Here is a 25,432-nt window from a genome sequence, read left to right as displayed (position 1 = left end):
TTGGGAACCTTCAATGCTGCAGAAATGTTTTGGTACCCTTCCCCAGATCTGTGCCTCGACACAATCCTGTCTCAGAGCTCTAGGGACAATTCCTTCGACCTCATGGCTTAGTTTTTGCTCTGATATACACTGTTAACTGTGGGATCTTATATAGACAGGTGTGTGTCTTTCTAAATCATGTCCAATCAATTGAATTTACCACAGGTGGACTCCAATCAAGTTGTAGAAACAGCTCAAGGATGATCAATTTCAAGTCTCAGAGCAAAGAGTCTGAATACTTATGTAAATAAGACATTTCTGTTTTTAATTTCTAAAAATCTGTTTTCGGTTTGTCATTATGGGGTATTGTGTGTAGATTGATGGGGAAAAACAGTACTTTAATCCTTTATAGAAAAAGTTTGTAACATAAAAATGTGGAAAACGTGAAGGAGTCTGAATACTTTCTGAATGTCTCTAACCAGGTCGTACTCCTCCCAGGTCCGTACTCCTCCCAGGTCGTACTCCTCCCAGGTCGTACTCCTCCCAGGTCTCCAGGATGCTGGTCTGAATGCCTCTCATCCCTATCCCCTCCTCTCTCCCCAGGTCCCCAGGATGCTGGTCTGAATGCCTCTCATCCCTATCCCCTCCTCTCTCCCCAGGTCCCCAGGATGCTGGTCTGAATGCCTCTCATCCCTATCCCCTCCTCTCTCCCCAGGTCCCCAGGATGCTGGTCTGAATGCCTCTCTAACCTATCCCCTCCTCTCTCCCCAGGTCTCCCCAGGATGCTGGTCTGAATGCCTCTCATCCCTATCCCCTCCTCTCTCCCCAGGTCTCCAGGATGCTGGTCTGAATGCCTCTCTAACCTATCCCCTCCTCTCTCCCCAGGTCTCCAGGATGCTGGTCTGAATGCCTCTCTAACCTATCCCCTCCTCTCTCCCCAGGATGCTGGTCTGAATGCCTCTCTAAGCTATCCCCTCCTCTCTCTCCAGGTCTCCCCAGGATGCTGGTCTGAATGCCTCTCATCCCTATCCCCTCCTCTCTCCCCAGGTCTCCCCAGGATGCTGGTCTGAATGCCTCTCTAACCTATCCCCTCCTCTCTCCCCAGGTCCCCAGGATGCTGGTCTGAATGCCTCTCTAACCTATCCCCTCCTCTCTCCCCAGGTCCCCAGGATGTTGGTCTGAATGCCTCTCATCCCTATCCCCTCCTCTCTCCCCAGGTCCCCAGGATGCTGGTCTGAATGCCTCTCATCCCTATCCCCTCCTCTCTCCCCAGGTCTCCAGGATGCTGGTCTGAATGCCTCTCAACCCTATCCCCTACTCTCTCCCCAGGTCTCCAGGATGCTGGTCTGAATGCCTCTCAACCCTATCTCCTCCTCTCTCCCCAGGTCTCCCCAGGATGCTGGTCTGAATGCCTCTCAACCCTATCCCCTACTCTCTCCCCAGGATGCTGGTCTGAATGCCTCTCAACCCTATCCCCTCCTCTCTCCCCAGGTCTCCCCAGGATGCTGGTCTGAATGCCTCTCAACCCTATCCCCTCCTCTCTCCCCAGGTCTCCAGGATGCTGGTCTGAATGCCTCTCTAACCCTATCCCCTCCTCTCTCCCCAGGTCTCCCCAGGATGCTGGTCTGAATGCCTCTCTAACCTATCCCCTCTCTCCCCAGGTCTCCCCAGGATGCTGGTCTGAATGCCTCTCAACCCTATCCCCTCCTCTCTCCCCAGGTCTCCCCAGGATGCTGGTCTGAATGCCTCTCAACCCTATCCCCTCCTCTCTCCCCAGGTCTCCCCAGGATGCTGGTCTGAATGCCTCTCAACCCTATCCCCTCCTCTCTCCCCAGGTCTCCAGGATGCTGGTCTGAATGCCTCTCTAACCCTATCCCCTCCTCTCTCCCCAGGTCTCCCCAGGATGCTGGTCTGAATGCCTCTCTAACCTATCCCCTCTCTCCCCAGGTCTCCCCAGGATGCTGGTCTGAATGCCTCTCAACCCTATCCCCTCCTCTCTCCCCAGGTCTCCCCAGGATGCTGGTCTGAATGCCTCTCAACCCTATCCCCTCCTCTCTCCCCAGGTCTCCCCAGGATGCTGGTCTGAATGCCTCTCTAACCTATCCCCTCCTCTCTCCCCAGGTCTCCCCAGGATGCTGGTCTGAATGCCTCTCTAACCTATCCCCTCCTCTCTCCCCAGGTCTCCCCAGGATGCTGGTCTGAATGCCTCTCAACCCTATCCCCAGGTCTCTAGGATGCTGGTCTGAATGCCTCTCAACCCTATCCCCTACTCTCTCCCCAGGTCTCCAGGATGCTGGTCTGAATGCCTCTAAACCCTATCCCCTACTCTCTCCCCAGGTCTCCAGGATGCTGGTCTGAATGCCTCTCTAACCTATCCCCTCCTCTCTCCCCAGATCTCCCCAGGATGCTGGTCTGAATGCCTCTCTAACCTATCCCCTCCTCTCTCCCCAGGTCTCCAGGATGCTGGTCTGAATGCCTCTCAACCCTATCCCCTCCTCTCTCCCCAGGTCTCCCCAGGATGCTGGTCTGAATGCCTCTCTAACCTATCCCCTCCTCTCTCCCCAGGTCTCCCCAGGATGCTGGTCTGAATGCCTCTCTAACCTATCCCCTCCTCTCTCCCCAGGTCTCCCCAGGATGCTGGTCTGAATGCCTCTCTAACCTATCCCCTCCTCTCTCCACAGGTCTCCAGGATGCTGGTCTGAATGCCTCTCTATCCTATCCCCTCCTCTCTACCTAGGATGCTGGTCTGAATGCCTCTCTAACCTATCCCCTCCTCTCTCCCCAGGTCGTACTCCCCAGGTCTCCCCAGGATGCTGGTCTGAATGCCTCTCAACCCTATCCCCTCCTCTCTCCCCAGGTCTCCAGGATGCTGGTCTGAATGCCTCTCTAACCTATCCCTCCTCTCTCCCCAGGTCGTACAGTGTCTGAGGACTGCCAGGGGGAGATGTTGGAGTACCGTAGGATGCTGGTCTGAATGCCTCTCTAACCTATCCCCTCCTCTCTCCCCAGGTCTCCTCAGGATGCTGGTCTGAATGCCTCTCTAACCTATCCCCTTCTCTCTCCCCAGGTCTCCTCAGGATGCTGGTCTGAATGCCTCTCTAACCTATCCCCTCCTCTCTCCCCAGGTCGTACTCCCCAGGTCTCCCCAGGATGCTGGTCTGAATGCCTCTCTAACCTATCCCCTCCTCTCTCCCCAGGTCTCCCCAGGATGCTGGTCTGAATGCCTCTCTAACCTATCCCCTCCTCTCTCCCCAGGTCGTACAGTGTCTGGGGACTGCCAGGGGGAGATGTTGGAGTACCGTAGGATGCTGGTCTGAATGCCTCTCAACCCTATCCCCTCTCTCCCCAGATCTCCCCAGGATGCTGGTCTGAATGCCTCTCAACTCTATCCCCTCCTCTCTCCCCAGGTCGTACAGTGTCTGAGGACTGCCAGGGGGAGATGTTGGAGTACCGTAGGATGCTGATTGAGGATTTCTCTCTGAGTCCAGAAATAGTGCTCCACTGTAGAGGGGAGATCGAGACCCACTGCTCTGGACTCCACAGGAAAGGACGTACCCTCCACTGTCTGATGAGGGTGGGCCGGGGGGACAAGGGAAGCACAGTGGACGGACTCTGTCAGAGCGCGGTGAGACGATGCACGCTGGCGACACAGAGCACGCTGGCGACACAGAGCACGCTGGCGACACAGAGCACGCTGACGACACAGAGCACGCTGACGACACAGAGCACGCTGACGACACAGAGCACGCTGACGACACAGAGCACGCTGACGACACAGCGCACGCTACGACACAGCGCACGCTGACGACACAGAGCACGCTGACGACACAGAGCACGCTGACGACACAGAGCACGCTGACGACACAGAGCACGCTGACGACACAGAGCACGCTGACGACACAGAGCACGCTGACGACACAGAGCACGCTGACGACACAGAGCACGCTGACGACACAGAGCACGCTGACGACACAGAGCACGCTGACGACACAGAGCACGCTGACGACACAGAGCACGCTGACGACACAGAGCACGCTGACGACACAGAGCACGCTGACGACACAGCGCACACTGGCGACACAGCGCACACTGGTGACACAGCGCACACTGGTGACACCCCGCACACTGGTGACACCCCGCACACTGGTGACACAGCGCACACTACGACACCCCGCACACTGGTGACACCCCGCACACTGGTGACACCCCGCACACTACGACACAGCGCACACTACGACACAGCGCACACTGGTGGAGAAAACTGAGGATGGGTCAACAACATTGTAGTTACTCCACAATACTAACTGGACACACACACACTGGAAACAGGCATGCATAGACACACGTACAGATACACAGCAAACGGCATGAGCTCAACTCTGGTTTCTGGTTTCTAAAGATCTGTATTTGCTGTTCCCACTGACTAGAATGTGGAGATGAGGCTGATGGGGATGATGAGGCTGTATGTGTTTTCATACACTGGAGATGAGGCTGATGGGGCTGTATGTGTTTTCATACACTGGAGATGAGGCTGATGAGGCTGATGGGGCTGTATGTGTTTTCATACACTGGAGATGAGGCTGATGGGGCTGATGAGGCTGATGAGGCTGTATGTGTTTTCATACACTGGAGATGAGGCTGATGGGGCTGTATGTGTTTTCATACACTGGAGATGAGGCTGATGGGGCTGTATGTGTTTTCATACACTGGAGATGAGGCTGATGGGGCTGATGAGGCTGTATGTGTTTTCATACACTGGAGATGAGGCTGATGGGGCTGATGGGGCTGTATGTGTTTTCATACACTGGAGATGAGGCTGATGGGGCTGATGGGGCTGTATGTGTTTTCATACACTGGAGATGAGGCTGATGGGGCTGTATGTGTTTTCATACACTGGAGATGAGGCTGATGAGGCTGTATGTGTTTTCATACACTGGAGATGAGGCTGATGGGGCTGTATGTGTTTTCATACACTGGAGATGAGGCTGATGGGGCTGATGAGGCTGATGGGGCTGTATGTGTTTTCATACACTGGAGATGAGGCTGATGAGGCTGATGGGGCTGTATGTGTTTTCATACACTGGAGATGAGGCTGATGGGGCTGATGGGGCTGTATGTGTTTTCATACACTGGAGATGAGGCTGATGAGGCTGATGGGGCTGATGAGACTGAGGCTAATGGGGCTGATGAGGCTGATGGGGCTGTATGTGTTTTCATACCCTGGAGATGAGGCTGATGGGGCTGTATGTGTTTTCATACACTGGAGATGAGGCTGATGAGGCTGTATGTGTTTTCATACACTGGAGATGAGGCTGATGGGACTGATGGGGCTGTATGTGTTTTCATACACTGGAGATGAGGCTGATGGGGCTGTATGTGTTTTCATACACTGGAGATGAGGCTGATGGGGCTGATGAGGCTGATGGGGCTGTATGTGTTTTCATACACTGGAGATGAGGCTGATGGGGCTGATGGGGCTGATGGGGCTGTATGTGTTTTCATACACTGGAGATGAGGCTGATGGGACTGATGGGGCTGTATGTGTTTTCATACACTGGAGATGAGGCTGATGGGGCTGTATGTGTTTTCATACACTGGAGATGAGGCTGATGGGGCTGATGAGGCTGATGGGGCTGTATGTGTTTTCATACACTGGAGATGAGGCTGATGGGGCTGATGGGGCTGTATGTGTTTTCATACACTGGAGATGAGGCTGATGGGGCTGTATGTGTTTTCATACACTGGAGATGAGGCTGATGAGGATGTATGTGTTTTCATACACTGGAGATGAGGCTGATGGGGCTGTATGTGTTTTCATACACTGGAGATGAGGCTGATGAGGCTGATGGGGCTGTATGTGTTTTCATACACTGGAGATGAGGCTGATGGGGCTGTATGTGTTTTCATACACTGGAGATGAGGCTGATGGGGCTGTATGTGTTTTCATACACTGGAGATGAGGCTGATGGGGCTGATGGGGCTGATGAGGCTGTATGTGTTTTCATACACTGGAGATGAGGCTGATGGGGATGATGAGGCTGATGAGGCTGATGGGGCTGATGGGGCTGTATGTGTTTTCATACACTGGAGATGAGGCTGATGGGGCTGATGGGGCTGTATGTGTTTTCATACACTGGAGATGAGGCTGATGGGGCTGTATGTGTTTTCATACACTGGAGATGAGGCTGATGGGGCTGTATGTGTTTTCATACACTGGAGATGAGGCTGATGAGGCTGTATGTGTTTTCATACACTGGAGATGAGGCTGTATGTGTTTTCATACACTGGAGATGAGGCTGATGAGGCTGATGGGGCTGTATGTGTTTTCATATACTGGAGATGAGGCTGATGGGGCTGTATGTGTTTTCATACACTGGAGATGAGGCTGATGGGGCTGATGAGGCTGATGGGGCTGTATGTGTTTTCATACACTGGAGATGAGGCTGATGGGGCTGATGGGGCTGTATGTGTTTTCATACACTGGAGATGAGGCTGATGGGGCTGTATGTGTTTTCATACACTGGAGATGAGGCTGATGAGGCTGTATGTGTTTTCATACACTGGAGATGAGGCTGATGGGGCTGTATGTGTTTTCATATACTGGAGATGAGGCTGATGGGGCTGATGGGGCTGTATGTGTTTTCATACACTGGAGATGAGGCTGATGGGGCTGATGAGGCTGATGGGGCTGTATGTGTTTTCATACACTGGAGATGAGGCTGATGAGGCTGTATGTGTTTTCATACACTGGAGATGAGGCTGATGAGGCTGTATGTGTTTTCATACACTGGAGATGAGGCTGATGAGGCTGATGGGGCTGTATGTGTTTTCATACACTGGAGATGAGGCTGATGGGACTGATGGGGCTGTATGTGTTTTCATACACTGGAGATGGGGCTGATGGGGCTGTATGTGTTTTCATACACTGGAGATGAGGCTGATGGGGCTGTATGTGTTTTCATACACACTGGAGATGAGGCTGATGGGCTGATGAGGATATGTGTTTTCATACACTGGAGATGAGGCTGATGAGGATGTATGTGTTTTCATACACTACCTAAGAGTGCAAGGCTGATGGGGCTGTATGTGTTTTCTTTGCTGGAATGCAGGCTGATGGGAGGCTGTATGTGTTTTCATACACTGGAGATGAGGCTGATGAGGCTGATGGGGCTGATGGGAGCTGTATGTGTTTTCATACACTGGAGATGAGGCTGATAGAGGCTGATGGGGCTGATGGGGCTGATGGGGCTGTATGTGTTTTCATACACTGGAGATGAGCTGATGAGTCTGATGAGGCTGTATGTGTTTTCATACACACTGGAGATGAGGCTGTTGAGGCTGATGGGGATGATGAGGCTGATGGGGATGATGAGGCTGTATGTTTTTCATATACTAGAGATGAGGCTGATGAGGCTGTATGTGTTTTTCATATACTAGAGATGAGGCTGATGAGGCTGTATGTGTTTTTCATACACTGGAGATGAGCTGATGGGGCTGATAGGGCTGATGGGGCTGATAAGACTGATGGGGCTGATATGAGGCTGTATGTGTTTTCATATACTAGAATGAGGCTGATGAGGCTGATGAGGGCTGTATGTGTTTTCATATACTAGAGATGAGGCTGATGAGGCTGATGAGGCTGTATGTGTTTTCATATACTAGAGATGAGGCTGATGGGGCTGATGAGGCTGTATGTGTTTTTCATATACTAGAGATGAAGGCTGATGAGCTGTATGTGTTTTTCATATATACTAGAGATGAGGCTGATGAGGCTGTATGTGTTTTCATATACTAGAGATAGAGGCTGATGAGGCTGTATGTGTTTTCATATACTAGATATGAGGCTGATGAGGCTGATGAGGCTGTATGTGTTTTCATATACTAGGAGATGAGGCTGATGAGGCTGATGAGGCTGATGAGGCTGTATGTGTTTCATACACTGGAGATGAGGCTGATGGGGCTGTATGTGTTTTCATATACTAGGATGAGGCTGATAGAGGCTGTATGTGTTTTCATACACTGGAGATGAGGCTGATGAGGCTGTATGTGTTTTCATACACTGGAGATAGGCTGATAGGGCTGTATGTGTTTTCATATACTAGAATGAGGCTGATGGGGCTGATGGGGCTGTATGTGTTTTTTCATACACTGGAGATGAGGCTGAGGCTGTATGTGTTTTCATATACTAGAGATGAGGCTGATAAGGCTGATGAGGCTGTATGTGTTTTCATATAAGTGAGAGGCTGATGAGGCTGTATGTGTTTTCATATACTAGAGATGAGGCTGATGAGGCTGTATGTGTTTCATACTAGAATGAGGCTGATGAGGCTGTATGTGTTTTCATATACTAGAGATGAGGCTGATGAGCTGTATGTGTTTTCATACACACACTGGAGATGAGCTGATGAGGCTGATGGGGCTGATGAGGCTGATGGGGCTGATGAGGCTGATAAGCTGATGAGGCTGTATGTGTTTTTCATACACTGGAGATGAGAGCTGATAGAGGCTGATGGGGCTGTATGTTTTCATACACACTGGGAGATGAGGCTGATAAAGAGGCTGTATGTGTTTTCATACACTGGAGATGAGGCTGATGAGGGCTGTATGTGTTTTTCATACACTGGAGATGAAGGCTGATGAAAAGGGCTGTATGTGTTTCATACACTGGAGATAGAGCTGATGGGTCTGTATGTTTCATCATACACTGGAGATATGAAGGCTGATGGGGCTGTATGTGTTTTTCATATACTAGAATGAGGCTGATGAGGCTGATGGGGTTGTATGTGTTTTCATATACTAGAGATGAGGCTGATGGGGCTGTATGTGTTTTCTCCACTGGAGATGAGCTGATAGGGGCTGATAGGCTGATGAGCTGTATGTGTTTTTCATATACTAGAATGAGATGATGAGGCTGAGGCTGTATGTGTTTTCATACACTGGAGATGAGCTGATGAGGCTGATGGGGCTGATGAGGCTGATGGGGCTGATGGGGCTGTATGTGTTTCATACACTGGAATGTGAGCCTGATAGGGCTGTATGTGTTTTCATATACTAGGATGAGGCTGATGGGGCTGATGGGGCTGTATGTGTTTCATATACTAGAGATAGAGGCTGATGGGGCTGTATGTGTTTTCATACACACTGGAGATGGGGCTGATGAGGCTGATGAGGGGCTGTATGTGTTTTCATATACTAGAGATGAGGATGATGAGGCTGATGAGGCTGTATGTGTTTTTCATACACTGGAGATGAGGCTGATGAGGCTGATGGGGCTGATGAGGCTGATGGGGCTGATGAGGCTGATGAGGCTGATGAGGCTGATAGGCTGTATGTGTTTTCATACACTGGAGATGAGGCTGATGAGGCTGATGGGGCTGTATGTGTTTTTCATACACTGGAGATGAGGCTGATGAGGCTGTATGTGTTTTCATACACTGGAATGAGGCTGATGAGCTGTATGTGTTTTTCATACACTGGAGATGAGGCTGATGAGGCTGTATGTGTTTCATACACTGGAGATGAGGCTGATGGGGCTGTATGTGTTTCATACACTGGAGATGAGCTGATGGGGCTGTATGTGTTTCATATACTAGAGATGAGGCTGATGGGGCTGTATGTGTTTTCATATACTAGAATGAGGCTGATGGGGCTGTATGTGTTTTCATATACTAGAGATGAGGCTGATGGGGCTGTATGTGTTTTCATACACTGGAGATGAGCTGATGGGGCTGATGAGGCTGATGAGGCTGATAGGCTGTATGTGTTTTCATACACTGGAGATGAGGCTGATGAGGCTGATGGTGCTGATGAGGCTGTATGTGTTTTTCATACACTGGAGATGAGGCTGATGAGGCTGATGGGGCTGATGAGGCTGATGAGGCTGATGAGGCTGATGAGCTGATGGGGCTGATGGGGCTGATGAGGCTGATGAGGCTGTATGTGTTTTCATACACTGCCGCAGCCCTTACAGTAGAAATCTAGTAGTATTGTAAACAAAAAATGATATATTTATTTATTGTTTTGTAAATCTAGTAGTATTGTTATTGTAAATCTAGTAGTATTGTTATTGTAAATCTAGTAGTATTGTTATTGTAAATCTAGTAGTGTGTTACTGTAAATCTAGTAGTATTGTTATTGTAAATCAAGTAGTATTGTTATTGTAAATCTAGTAGTATTGTTATTGTAAATCTAGTAGTATTGTTATTGTAAATCTAGTAGTATTGTTATTGTAAATCTAGTAGTATTGTTATTGTAAATCTAGTAGTATTGTTATTGTAAATCTAGTAGTATTGTTATTGTAAATCTAGTAGTATTGTTATTGTAAATCTAGTAGTGGTGTTATTGTAAATCTAGTAGTATTGTTATTGTAAATCTAGTAGTGGTGTTATAGTAAATCTAGTAGTGGTGTTACTGTAAATCTAGTAGTATTGTTATTGTAAATCTAGTAGTATTGTTATTGTAAATCTAGTAGTGGTGTTATTGTAAATCTAGTAGTATTGTCCCTCAGCTCCCAGACCTTGATCCAGTCAGCTGATCCTGGATCAGACTACAGGATAGACCGGGCCTGAACAAGCCTGTGAGTCTGTTATCAGACGGTGCAAACACATCCGCAGCGGGGACCCCATGTGAGTACCATCATCACACCACACACACACACACACACACCATCACACACACACACACACACACACACATGTGTGTGTACTGTGATCAGATGCACACAGACACACACCTGTCTTTTATACCTGTGATTGGTGGCACACTGTGTGTCTTTCCTGCTGTCAGTCAGTTCAGAATAAAGGGGTTTGTTACCTGGCAGGAATATCACTGTTGTCTTTTGTCTTGAACAAAGGCAGGAATATCACACTGTTGTCTTTGTCTTGAACAACAGGCAGGAATATCACTGGTGTCTTTGTCTTGAACAACAGGCAGGAATATCACTGTGTCTTTGTCTTGAACAACCAGCACTGGTGTCTTTGTCTTGAACTATCACTGTTGTCTTTGTCTTGAACAACAGGCCACTGGCAGAATAAAGGGTTTTGTCTTGAACAACAGGCAGGAATATCACTGTTGTCTTTGTCTTGAACAACAGGCAGGAATATCACTGGTGTCTTTGTCTGAACAACAGGCCACAGGAGGAATATCACTGGTGTCTTTGTCTTGAACAACAGGCAGGAATATCACTGGTGTCTTTGTCTTTGAACAACAGGCAGGAATATCACTGGTGTCTTTGTCTTGAACAACAGGCCACAGGCAGGAATATCACTGAACAGGCAGGAATATCACTGTTGTCTTTGTCTTGAACAACAGGCCACTGGCAGAATATCACTGGTGTCTTTGTCTTGAACAACAGGCAGGAATATCACTGGTGTCTTTGTCTTGAACAACAGGCACTGGAGGATATCACTGGTGTCTTTGTCTTGAACAACAGGCCACTGGTGTCTTTGTCTTGAGGCAGGAATATCACTGGTGTCTTTGTCTTGAACAACAGGCAGGAATATCACTGTTGTCTTTGTCTTGAACAACAGGCCAGGAATATCACTGGTGTCTTTGTCTTGAACAACAGGCAGGAATATCACTGGTGTCTTTGTCTTGAACAACAGGCCACTGGCAGGCATATCACTGGTGTCTTTGTCTTGAACAACAGGCAGGAATATCACTGTTGTCTTTGTCTTGAACAACAGGCCACTGGCAGGAAAATCACTGTTGTCTTTGTCTTGAACAACAGGCAGGAATATCACTGTTGTCTTTGTCTTGAACAACAGGCCACTGGCAGGAATATCACTGGTGTCTTTGTCTTGAACAACAGGCAGGAATATCACTGGTGTCTTTGTCTTGAACAACAGGCAGGAATATCACTGGTGTCTTTGTCTTGAACAACAGGCAGGAATATCACTGTTGTCTTTGTCTTGAACAACAGGCCACTGGCAGGAATATCACTGGGTGTCTTTGTCTTGAACAACAGGCAGGAATATCACTGTGTCTTTGTCTTGAACAACAGGCAGGAATATCACTGTTGTCTTTGTCTTGAACAACAGGCAGGAATATCACTGGTGTCTTTGTCTTGAACAACAGGCCACTGGCAGAATATCACTGTTGTCTTTGTCTTGAACAACAGGCAGGAATATCACTGTTGTCTTTGTCTTGAACAACAGGCCACTGGCAGGAATATCACTGTTGTCTTTGTCTTGAACAACAGGCAGGAATATCACTGTTGTCTTTGTCTTGAACAACAGGCCACTGGCAGGAATATCACTGGTGTCTTTGTCTTGAACAACAGGCAGGAATATCACTGGTGTCTTTGTCTTGAACAACGGGCAGGAATATCACTGGTGTCTTTGTCTTGAACAACAGGCAGGAATATCACTGGTGTCTTTGTCTTGAACAACAGGCAGGAATATCACTGGTGTCTTTGTCTTGAACAACAGGCAGGAATATCACTGTTGTCTTTGTCTTGAACAACAGGCCACTGGCAGGAATAGGCTCCCGAGTGGCGCAGCGGTCTAAGGCGCTGGATCTCAGTGCTAGAGGTGTGACTACAGACCCTGGTTTGATTCCAGGCTGTATCACTACCGGCCGTGATTGGGAGTCCCATAGGGCGGCGCACAATTAGCCCAGTGAGAGAAAATGTACTTTTTACTCCATACCTGACACCCACAAGTACTCGTTAAATTTCTGGCTATCCGCAAATGTTTGTTTTGTTTAAACAGAAAACCGTGCCGTATGGTTTGATTAATATCATGAATTTGAAATGGTTTGGACTTTTACTTTTGATACTTAAGTATTTTTAAAACCAAATGCTTTTAGACTTTTACTCAAGTAGTATTTTACTGGGTGACTTTTACTCAAGTAGTATTTTACTGAGTGACTTTTACTCTAGTAGTATTTTACTGGGTGACTTTTACTCAAGTAGTATTTTACTGGGTGACTTTCAATAAAGTAGTATTTTACTGGGTGACTTTCACTTTTACTCAAGTAATATTTTACTGGGTGACTTTCACTTTTACTCAAGTAGTATTTTACTGGGTGACTTTCACTTTTACTCAAGTAGTATTTTACTGGGTGACTTTTACTCAAGTAGTATTTTACTGGGTGACTTTCACTCAAGTAGTATTTTACTGGGTGACTTTCACTCAAGTAGTATTTTACTGGGTGACTTTCACTTTTACTCAAGTAGTATGTTACTGGGTGACTTTTACTCAAGTAGTATTTTACTGGGTGACTTACTCAAGTAGTATTTTACTGGGTGACTTTTACTCAAGTAGTATTTTACTGGGTGACTTTTACTCAAGTAGTATTTTACTGGGTGACTTTCACTCAAGTAGTATTTTACTGGGTGACTTTTACTCAAGTAGTATTTTACTGGGTGACTTTACTCAAGTAGTATTTTACTGGGTGACTTTCAATCAATAGTATTTTACTGGGTGACTTTCACTTTTACTCAAGTAGTATTTTACTGGGTGACTTTCACTTTTACTCAAGTAGTATTTTACTGGGTGACTTTCACTTTTACTCAAGTAGTATTTTACTGGGTGACTTTTACTCAAGTAGTATTTTACTGGGTGACTTTCACTCAAGTAGTATTTTACTGGGTGACTTTTACTCAAGTAGTATTTTACTGGGTGACTTTTACTCAAGTAGTATTTTACTGGGTGACTTTCACTCAAGTAGTATTTTACTGGGTGACTTTTACTCAAGTAGTATTTTACTGGGTGACTTTTACTCAAGTAGTATTTTACTGGGTGACTTTTACTCAAGTAGTATTTTACTGGGTGACTTTTACTCAAGTAGTATTTTACTGGGTGACTTTTACTCTAGTAGTATTTTACTGGGTGACTTTTACTCAAAGTAGTATTTTACTGGGTGACTTTCACTCAAGTAGTATTTTACTGGGTGACTTTTACTCAAGTAGTATTTTACTGGGTGACTTTTACTCAAGTAGTATTTTACTGGGTGACTTTCAATCAAGTAGTATTTTACTGGGTGACTTTCACTTTTACTCAAGTAATATTTTACTGGGTGACTTTCACTTTTACTCAAGTAGTATTTTACTGGGTGACTTTCACTTTTACTCAAGTAGTATTTTACTGGGTGACTTTTACTCAAGTAGTATTTTACTGGGTGACTTTCACTCAAGTAGTATTTTACTGGGTGACTTTCACTCAAGTAGTATTTTACTGGGTGACTTTCACTTTTACTCAAGTAGTATGTTACTGGGTGACTTTTACTCAAGTAGTATTTTACTGGGTGACTTACTCAAGTAGTATTTTACTGGGTGACTTTTACTCAAGTAGTATTTTACTGGGTGACTTTTACTCAAGTAGTATTTTACTGGGTGACTTTCACTCAAGTAGTATTTTACTGGGTGACTTTTACTCAAGTAGTATTTTACTGGGTGACTTTTACTCAAGTAGTATTTTACTGGGTGACTTTCAATCAAGTAGTATTTTACTGGGTGACTTTCACTTTTACTCAAGTAGTATTTTACTGGGTGACTTTCACTTTTACTCAAGTAGTATTTTACTGGGTGACTTTCACTTTTACTCAAGTAGTATTTTACTGGGTGACTTTTACTCAAGTAGTATTTTACTGGGTGACTTTCACTCAAGTAGTATTTTACTGGGTGACTTTTACTCAAGTAGTATTTTACTGGGTGACTTTTACTCAAGTAGTATTTTACTGGGTGACTTTCACTCAAGTAGTATTTTACTGGGTGACTTTTACTCAAGTAGTATTTTACTGGGTGACTTTTACTCAAGTAGTATTTTACTGGGTGACTTTTACTCAAGTAGTATTTTACTGGGTGACTTTCACTTTTACTCAAGTAGTATTTTACTGGGTGACTTTCACTCAAGTAGTATTTTACTGGGTGACTTTTACTCAAGTAGTATTTTACTGGGTGACTTTCACTCAAGTAGTATTTTACTGGGTGACTTTCACTCAAGTAGTATTTTACTGGGTGACTTTTACTCAAGTAATATTTTACTGGGTGACTTTCACTCAAGTAGTATTTTACTGGGTGACTTTTACTCAAGTAGTATTTTTTACTGGGTGACTTTCACTCAAGTAGTATTTTACTGGGTGACTTTTACTCAAGTAGTATTTTACTGGGTGACTTTTACTCAAGTAGTATTTTACTGGGTGACTTTTACTCAAGTAGTATTTTACTGGGTGACTTTTACTCAAGTAGTATTTTACTGGGTGACTTTCACTTTTACTCAAGTAGTATGTTACTGGGTGACTTTTACTCAAGTAGTATTTTACTGGGTGACTTTTACTCAAGTAGTATTTTACTGGGTGACTTTCACTCAAGTAGTATTTTACTGGGTGACTTTTACTCAAGTAGTATTTTACTGGGTGACTTTCACTCAAGTAGTATTTTACTGGGTGACTTTCACTCAAGTAGTATTTTACTGGGTGACTTTTACTCAAGTAGTATTTTACTGGGTGACTTTTACTCAAGTAGTATTTTACTGGGTGACTTTTACTCAAGTAGTATTTTACTGGGTGACTTTTTTACTCAAGTAGTATTTTACTGGGTGACTTTTACTCAAGTAGTATTTTACTGGGTGACTTTCCTCAAGTAATATTTTACTGGGTGACTTTCACTCAAGTAGTATTTTACTGGGTGACTTTTACTCAAGTAGTATTTTACTGGGTGACTTTTACTCAAGTAGTATTTTACTGGGTGACTTTTACTCAAGTAGTATTTTACTGGGTGACTTTTACTCAAGTAGTATTTTACTGGGTGACTTTCACTCAAGTAGTATTTTACTGGGTGACTTTACTCAAGTAGTATTTTACTGGGTGACTTTTACTCAAGTAGTATTTTACTGGGTGACTTTCACTCAAGTAGTATTTTACTGGGTGACTTTTACTCAAGTAGTATTTTACTGGGTGACTTTTACTCAAGTAGTATTTTACTGGGTGACTTTCACTCAAGTAGTATTTTACTGGGTGACTTTTACTCAAGTAGTATTTTACTGGGTGACTTTCACTCAAGTAGTATTTTACTGGGTGACTTTCACTCAAGTAGTATTTTACTGGGTGACTTTTACTCAAGTAGTATTTTACTGGGTGACTTTTTACTCAAGTAGTATTTTACTGGGTGACTTTTACTCAAGTAGTATTTTACTGGGTGACTTTTACTCAAGTAGTATTTTACTGGGTGACTTTTACTCAAGTAGTATTTTACTGGGTGACTTTTACTCTAGTATTTTACTGGGTGACTTTTACTCAAGTAGTATTTTACTGAGTGACTTTTACTCAAGTAGTATTTTACTGGGTGACTTTTACTCAAGTAGTATTTTACTGGGTGACTTTTACTCAAGTAGTATTTTACTGGGTGACTTTCACTTTTACTCAAGTAGTATTTTACTGGGTGACTTTCACTTTTACTCAAGTAGTATTTTACTGGGTGACTTTTACTTTTACTTGAGTCATTTTCTATCAAGGTACACTGCCGTTCAAAAGTTCGGGGTCAAAAGTTTTGGGTCATTTAGAAATGTCTTTGTTTCCCATGAAAACATACATGAAATGAGTTGCAAAATGAATAGGAAATATAGTAAAGGCGTTGACAAGGTTATAAATAATGATTTTTCATTTAAATAATAAACTTTGCTTTAGCCAAAGAATCCTCCATCTGCAGCAATAACAGCCCTGTAGACCTTTGTCATTCTAGTTGTTAATTTGGTGAGGTAATCTGAAGAGATTTCACCACATGCTTCCTGAAGCACCTCCACAAGTTGGATTGGCTTGATGGGCATTTCTTACTGCTCCCACAACAGCTCAATCGGGTTGAGATCTGTGACTCCATTATAGACAGAATACCAGCTGACTGCTTCTTCCTAAATAGTTCTTGCATAGTTTGGAGCTGTGCTTTGGGTCGTTGTCCTGTTGTAGGAGGAAATGGCTCCAATTAAGCGCCGTCCACAGGGTATGGCATGGTGTTGCAAAATGGAGTGATAGCCTTCCTTCTTCAAGATCCCTTTTACCCTGTACAAATCTCCCACTTTACCACCACCAAAGCGGACCAGACCATCACATTGCCACCACCTCCACCAGACCATCACATTGCCTCCACCTCCCCCAGACCATCACATTGCCTCCACCTCCACCAGACCATCACATTGCCACCACCTCCACCAGACCATCACATTGCCACCACCTCCACCAGACCATCACATTGCCTCCACCTCCCCAGACCATCACATTGCCTCCACCTCCCCAGACCATCACATTGCCTCCACCTCCCCCAGACCATCACATTGCCTCCACCTCCCCCAGACCATCACATTGCCTCCACCTCCCCCAGACCATCACATTGCCTCCACCTCCCCAGACCATCACATTGCCTCCACCTCCCCCAGACTATCACATTGCCTCCACCTCCCCCAGACTATCACATTGCCTCCACCTCCCCCAGACCATCATCCTCCACCTCCCCAGACCATCACATTGCCTCCACCTCCCCCAGACCATCACATTACCTCCACCTCCCCAGACCATCACATTGCCTCCACCTCCCCAGACCATCACATTGCCTCCACCTCCCCCAGACCATCACATTGCCTCCACCTCCCCCAGACCATCACATTGCCTCCACCTCCCCAGACCATCACATTACCTCCACCTCCCCCAGACCATCACATTGTCTCCACCTCCCCAGACCATCACATTGCCTCCACCTCCCCCAGACCATCACATTGCCTCCACCTCCCCCAGACCATCACATTGCCTCCACCTCCCCCAGACCATCACATTACCTCCACCTCCCCCAGACCATCACATTACCTCCACCTCCCCCAGACCATCACATTGCCTCCACCTCCCCAGACCATCACATTGCCTCCACCTCCACCAGACCATCACATTGCCTCCACCATGCTTGACAGATGGATCACTCCTCAGGCATCTTTTCATTTTTTCTGCGTCTCACGAATGTTCTTCTTTGGGATCCAAACACCTCAAACTTAGATTAATAACATAACACTTTTTTCCAATCTTCCTCTGTCTGGTGTCTGTTCTTTTGCCCATCTTAATCTTTAATTTTTATTGGCCAGTCTGAGATATGGCTTTTTCTTTGCAACTCTGCCTAGAAGGCCAGCATCCCGGAGTCGCCTCTTCACTGTTGAAGTTGAGACTGGTGTTTTGCTGGTACTATTTAATGAAGCTGCCAGTTGGATTCAGCGTGGCGTCGGGGGATGGGTTCAGCGTGGCATCGGGGGATGGGTTCAGCGTGGCATCGGGGATGGGTTCAGCGTGGCATCGGGGATGGGTTCAGCGTGGCATCGGGGATGGGTTCAGCGTGGCGGTGGGGATGGGTTCAGCGTGGCGGTGGGGATGGGTTCAGCGTGGCGGTGGGGATGGGTTCAGCGTGGCGGTGGGGATGGGTTCAGCGTGGCGGTGGGGATGGGTTCAGCGTGGCGGTGGGGATGGGTTCAGCGTGGCGTCGGGGATGGATTCAGCGCGGCGGTGGGGATGGGTTCAGCGTGGCGGTGGGGATGGGTTCAGCGTGGCGGTGGGGATGGGTTCAGCGTGGCGTCGGGGATGGATTCAGCGCGGCGGTGGGGATGGGTTCAGCGCGGCGGTGGGGATGGGTTCAGCGTGGGGATGGGTTCAGCGTGGCGGTGGGGATGGGTTCAGCGTGGCGGTGGGGATGGGTTCAGCGTGGCATCGGGGATGGGTTCAGCGTGGCGGTGGGGATGGGTTCAGCGTGGGGATGGGTTCAGCGTGGGGATGGGTTCAGTGTGGCGGTGGGGATGGGTTCAGCGTGGGGATGGGTTCAGCGTGGCGTCGGGGATGGGTTCAGCGTGGCATCGGGGATGGATTCAGCGTGGGGATGGGTTCAGCGTGAAGTTGGGGATGGATTCAGCATGGCGGTGTGGATGGGTTCAGCGTGGCGTCGGATGGGTTCAGCGTGGTGTCGGGGATGGGTTCAGCGTGGCATCGGGGATGGGTTCAGCGTGGTGTCGGGGATGGGTTCAGCGTGGCATCGGGGATGGGTTCAGCGTGGCGGTGGGGATGGGTTCAGCGTGGCGGTGGGGATGGGTTCAGCGTGGCATCTGGGATGGGTTCAGCGTGGCGTCGGATGGGTTCAGCGTGGCATCGGGGATGGGTTCAGCGTGGTGTCGGGGATGGGTTCAGCGTGGCGTCGGGGATGGGTTCAGCGTGGCATCGGGGATGGGTTCAGCGTGGCGGTGGGGATGGGTTCAGCGTGGCATCGGGGATGGGTTCAGCGTGGCATCGGGGATGGGTTCAGCGTGACATCGGGGATGGGTTCAGCGTGGCGGTGGGGATGGGTTCAGCGTGGCGTCGGATGGGTTCAGCGTGGCGTTGGGGATGGGTTCAGCGTGGCGTCGGGGATGGGTTCAGCGTGGCATCGGGGATGGGTTCAGCGTAGCGGTGGGGATGGGTTCAGCGTGGTGTCGGGGATGGGTTCAGCGTGGCATCGGGGATGGGTTCAGCGTGGCATCGGGGATGGGTTCAGCGTGGCATCGGGGATGGGTTCAGCGTGGCGTCGGGGATGGGTTCAGCGTGGCATCGGGGATGGGTTCAGGTCAGACACTGTGTCAGTAATCTGGGCAGCAGTGAACTTTCACATCTCTCTGTTTGTCCTGAGGCTGTTTTTAATCATCTCAGCTCTTCGCTAGACAGAGTTGTGGTTGTAAAGAGATGGAGAAGCTTCTAATTGGCTCGTTCATCCCCCTTCCTGTCCACTCTAACTGTTCTCCAGGTCGTTCATCCCCCTTCCTGTCCACTCTAACTGTTCTCCAGGTCGTTCATCCCCCTTCCTGTCTACTCTAACTGTTCTCCAGGTCGTTCATCCCCCTTCCTGTCTACTCTAACTGTTCTCCAGGTCGTTGCTGGATGTGTTGTGTCAATTAGCCCAGTGGCGTCTGGGTTCAAATCAAATCAAATCAAATTGTATTTGTCACATACACATGGTTAGCAGATGTTAATGCGAGTGTAGCGAAATGCTTGTGCTTCTAGTTCCGACAATACAGTAATAACCAACAAGTAATCTAACTAACAATTCCAAAACTACTGTCTTATACACACAAGTGTAAGGGGATAAAGAATATGTACATAAAGATATATGAATGAGTGATGGTACAGAACGGCATAGGCAAGATACAGTAGATGGTATTGAGTACAGTATATACATATGAGATGAGTAATGTAGAGTATGTAAACAAAGTGGCATAGTTTAAAGTGGCTAGTGATACATGTATTACATAAAGATGCAGTAGATGATATAGAGTACAGTATATACATATACATATGAGATGAATAGTGTAGGGTATGTAAACATTATATTAGGTTGCATTGTTTAAAGTGGCTAGTGATATATTTTACATCATTTCCCATCAATTCCCATTATTAAAGTGGCTGGAGTTGGGTCAGTGTCAATAACAGTGTGTTGGCAGCAGCCACTCAATGTTAGTGGTGGCTGTTTAACAGTCTGATGGCCTTGAGATAGAAGCTGTTTTTCAGTCTCTCGGTCCCAGCTTCCCAGGGTTAGCGGAGGGTTTGGCCCAGCGGCGCCCGGGTTATCGGAGGGCTTGGCCCAGCGGCGTCCGGGTTAGCGAAGGGTTTGGCCCAGCGGCGTCCGGGTTAGTGGAGGGTTTGGCTGGCAGGGATGTCCTTGTCCCATCTCGCACTAGCGGCCCCTGTGGCGGGCCGGGCGCAGTGCACGCTGCTGACACGGTCGCCAGGTGTACAGTGTTTCCTCCGACACGTTGGTGCGGCTGGCTTCCGGGTTAAGTTGGCATTGTGTCAAAAAGAAATTTGGCTTGGTTGGGTTGTGTTTCGGGGAATGCATGGCTCTCGACCTTCGCCTCTCCCGAGTCCGTACGGTAGTTGCAGCGATGGGACAAGACTGTAACTACCAATTGGAAACCACGAAATTGGGGAGAAAAAGGGGTAAAGGAAAAGATATATATGAAATAATGTTTGTAAAAAGCTGCATTTGACGTGTCGGGAGACATGTTAGTTCTGTGGCGACGTCATGGCGTCTCTTGGGATTTATTGTGACCTTTTTGATTGGTTGATAAAGTCATTGCCATATTGTGTGTGTGTGTAGGATCCTGTCTTGCCTGATGGAGCACCTGTATACAGAGAAGATGGTGGAGGACTGTGAACGCAGACTACTGGAGCTACAGTACTTCATCTCTAGAGACTGGAAGTAAGTCAACCATGACCTCTGACCCCTAACCCCTGAGTGTGAACGCACACTACTGGAGCTCACACTACTGGAGCTCACACTACTGGAGCTCACACTACTGGAGCTCACACTACCGGAGCTCACACTGTCTACCCGTCTACTGCCCCCTGTCTGTCAGACTGTCTAACTCTCTACTGCCCCCTGGCTGTCAGACTGTCTAACTCTCTACTGTCCCCTGGCTGTCAGACTGTCTAACTCTCTACTGCCCCCTGTCTGTCAGACTGTCTAACTCTCTACTGCCCCCTGTCTGTCAGACTGTCTAACTCTCTACCTCTCTACTGCCCCCTGGCTGTCAGACTGTCTAACTCTCTACTGCCCCCTGTCTAACTCTCTACTGCCCCTTGTCTAACTCTCTACTGCCCCCTGTCTGTCAGACTGTCTAACTCTCTACTGCCCCTGTCTAACTCTCTACTGCCCCTGACTAACTCTCTACTGCCCCTGTCTAACTCTCTACTGCCCCCTGTCTAACTCTCTACTGCCCTGCCACACTAACTCTATACTGCCCCCTGTCTAACTCTCTACTGCCCCCTGTCTAACTCTCTACTGCCCTGCCACACTAACTCTATACTGCCCCTGTCTGTCAGACTGTCTAACTCTCTACTGCCCCCTGGCTGTCAGACTGTCTAACTCTACTGCCCCTGTCTGTCAGACTGTCTAACTCTACTGCCCCTGTCTGTCAGACTGTCTAACTCTCTACTGCCCCCTCGCTGTCAGACTGTCTAACTCTCTACTGCCCCTGGCTGTCAGACTGTCTAACTCTCTACTGCCCCCTGTCTGTCAGACTGTCTAACTCTCTACTGCACCCTCGCTGTCAGACTGTCTAACTCTCTGCTGTCAGACTGTCTAACTCTCTACTGCCCCCTGTCTGTCAGACTGTCTAACTCTCTACTGCCCCCTGTCTGTCAGACTGTCTAACTCTCTACTGCCCCTGTCTGTCAGACTGTCTAACTCTCTACTGCCCCCTGTCTGTCAGACTGTCTAACTCTCTACTGCCCCTGTCTGTCAGACTGTCTAACTCTCTACTGCCCCCTGTCTGTCAGACTGTCTAACTCTCTACTGCCCCCTGTCTGTCAGACTGTCTAACTCTCTACTGCCCCCTGTCTGTCAGACTGTCTAACTCTCTACTGCCCCCTGTCTGTCAGACTGTCTAACTCTCTACTGCCCCCTGTCTGTCAGACTGTCTAACTCTCTACTGCCCCCTGTCTGTCAGACTGTCTAACTCTCTACTGCCCCTGTCTGTCAGACTGTCTAACTCTCTACTGCCCCCTGTCTGTCAGACTGTCTAACTCTCTACTGCCCCCTGTCTGTCAGACTGTCTAACTCTCTACTGCCCCCTGTCTGTCAGACTGTCTAACTCTCTACTGCCCCCTGGCGGTCAGACTGTCTAACTCTCTACTGCCCCCTGGCGGTCAGACTGTCTAACTCTCTACTGCCCCCTGTCTGTCAGACTGTCTAACTCTCTACTGCCCCCTGTCTGTCAGACTGTCTAACTCTCTACTGCCCCCTGGCTGTCAGACTGTCTAACTCTCTACTGCCCCCTGGCTGTCAGACTGTCTAACTCTCTACTGCCCCCTGTCTAACTCTCTACTGCCCCTTGTCTAACTCTCTACTGCCCCCTGTCTGTCAGACTGTCTAACTCTCTACTGCCCCCTGTCTAACTCTCTACTGCCCCCTGTCTAACTCTCTACTGCCCCCTGTCTAACTCTCTACTGCCCTGCCACACTAACTCTATACTGCCCCCTGTCTAACTCTCTACTGCCCCCTGTCTAACTCTCTACTGCCCTGCCACACTAACTCTATACTGCCCCCTGTCTGTCAGACTGTCTAACTCTCTACTGCCCCCTGGCTGTCAGACTGTCTAACTCTACTGCCCCCTGTCTGTCAGACTGTCTAACTCTACTGCCCCCTGTCTGTCAGACTTTCTAACTCTCTACTGCCCCCTCGCTGTCAGACTGTCTAACTCTCTACTGCCCCCTGGCTGTCAGACTGTCTAACTCTCTACTGCCCCCTGTCTGTCAGACTGTCTAACTCTCTACTGCACCCTCGCTGTCAGACTGTCTAACTCTCTGCTGTCAGACTGTCTAACTCTCTACTGCCCCCTGTCTGTCAGACTGTCTAACTCTCTACTGCCCCCTGTCTGTCAGACTGTCTAACTCTCTACTGCCCCCTGTCTGTCAGACTGTCTAACTCTCTACTGCCCCCTGTCTGTCAGACTGTCTAACTCTCTACTGCCCCTGTCTGTCTGTCAGACTGTCTAACTCCCTACTGCCCCCTGTCTGTCAGACTGTCTAACTCTCTACTGCCCCCTGTCTGTCAGACTGTCTAACTCTCTACTGCCCCTGTCTGTCAGACTGTCTAACTCTCTACTGCCCCCTGTCTGTCAGACTGTCTAACTCTCTACTGCCCCCTGTCTGTCAGACTGTCTAACTCTCTACTGCCCCCTGTCTGTCAGACTGTCTAACTCTCTACTGCCCCCTGGCCCTGTCTAACTCTACTGCCCCTGTCTGTCAGACTGTCTAACTCTCTACTGCCCCTGGCGGTCAGACTGTCTAACTCTCTGCCCCTGTCTGTCAGACTGCCCCCTGTCTGTCAGACTGTCTAACTCTCTACTGTCCCCTGTCTGTCAGACTGTCTAACTCTCTACTGTCCCCTGTCTGTCAGACTGTCTAACTCTCTACTGCCCCCTGGCTGTCAAACTCTCTACTGCCCCCTGGCTGTCAGACTGTCTAACTCTCTACTGCCCCTGGCGGTCAGACTGTGTAACTCTCTCCTCCCTCTACCAGACTGGACCCCATCCTGTATAAGAAGTGCCAGGGTGACGCTGCCCGGCTGTGCCACACCCACGGCTGGAATGAGACCAGCGAGCTGATGCCACCTGGGACCGTGTTCTCGTGTCTCTATCGCCATGCCTACCGCACCGAGGAGCAGGGACGACGGGTAAGAGATTCAGGAGTCGCGAAGATGGACTAGTTCCCATGGTTCCACATTACTACTATGTTGTTGGAGATGGTGGTGAGGAAGATGAGGGTGGTGGTTGGTAATGACAGTGGTAGGTGGTGGTTGGTAATGACAGTGGTAGGTGGTGGTGGTTAGTAATGACAGTGGTAGGAGGTGGTGGTGGTGGTTGGTAATGACAGTGGTAGGAGGTGGTGGTGGTGGTTGGTAATGACAGTGGTAGGTGGTGGTGGTGGTTGGTAATGACAGTGTTTGGTGGTGGTGGTTGGTAATGACAGTGGTAGGTGGTGGTGGTTGGTAATGACAGTGGTAGGTGGTGGTGGTGGTTGGTAATGACAGTGGTAGGTGGTGGTGGTGGTGGTTGGTAATGACAGTGGTAGGTGGTGGTGGTTGGTAATGACAGTGGTAGGTGGTAGTGGTGGTTGGTAATGACAGTGGTAGGTGGTGGTGGTGGTGGTTGGTAATGACAGTGGTAGGTGGTGGTGGTGGGTAATGACAGTGGTAGGTGGTGGTGGTTGGTAATGACAGTGGTAGGTGGTGGTGGTTGGTAATGACAGTGGTAGGTGGTGGTGGTTGGTAATGACAGTGGTAGGTGGTGGTGGTTGGTAATGACTGGTGGTGGTGGTGGATGGTAATAACAGTGGTAGGTGGTGGTGGATGGTAATAACAGTGGTAGGTGGTGGTGGATGGTAATAACAGTGGTAGGTGGTGGTGGATGGTAATAACAGTGGTAGGTGGTGGTGGATGGTAATAACAGTGGTAGGTGGTGGTGGTAGGTAATGACAATGGTAGGTGGTGGTGGTGGTTGGTAATGACAGTGGTAGGTGGTAGTGGTGGTTGGTAATGACAATGGTAGGTGGTGGTGGTGGTTGGTAATGACAGTGGTAGGTGGTAGTGGTGGTTGGTAATGACAGTGGTAGGTGGTGGTGGATGGTAATAACAGTGGTAGGTGGTGGTGGATGGTAATAACAGTGGTAGGTGGTGGTGGATGGTAATAACAGTGGTAGGTGGTGGTGGTAGGTAATGACAATGGTAGGTGGTGGTGGTGGTTGGTAATGACAGTGGTAGGTGGTAGTGGTGGTTGGTAATGACAATGGTAGGTGGTGGTGGTGGTTGGTAATGACAGTGGTAGGTGGTAGTGGTGGTTGGTAATTACAGTGGTAGGTGGTAGTGGTGGTTGGTAATGACAGTGGTAGGTGGTGGTGGTTGGTAATGACAGTGGTAGGTGGTGGTGGTTGGTAATAACAGTGGTAGGAGGTGGTGGTGGTGGTT

The 25,432-nt window shown here is 48.2% G+C and overlaps 1 protein-coding gene across 1 annotated transcript; it reads left to right on the top strand.

Moving 5' to 3' along the window:
* The first annotated feature begins 21,070 nt into the window (after positions 1-21,070).
* LOC135567392 (Golgi apparatus protein 1-like) lies at positions 21,071-24,270 on the top strand. The gene is made up of 2 exons (XM_065014790.1): positions 21,071-21,166; positions 23,989-24,270. The coding sequence occupies exons 1-2, from the start codon at positions 21,081-21,083 to the stop codon at positions 24,173-24,175; spliced, it is 273 nt and encodes a 90-aa protein (XP_064870862.1). The 5' UTR covers positions 21,071-21,080; the 3' UTR covers positions 24,176-24,270.
* Positions 24,271-25,432: the final 1,162 nt, after the last annotated feature.

The sequence above is a fragment of the Oncorhynchus nerka genome, unplaced genomic scaffold (assembly GCF_034236695.1).
Source record: "Oncorhynchus nerka isolate Pitt River unplaced genomic scaffold, Oner_Uvic_2.0 unplaced_scaffold_2105, whole genome shotgun sequence".
Lineage (NCBI taxonomy): Eukaryota > Metazoa > Chordata > Actinopteri > Salmoniformes > Salmonidae > Oncorhynchus > Oncorhynchus nerka.
The sequence above is the reverse complement of the archived record's forward strand: the minus strand, read 5'-3'. Positions and strand labels throughout refer to the sequence as shown.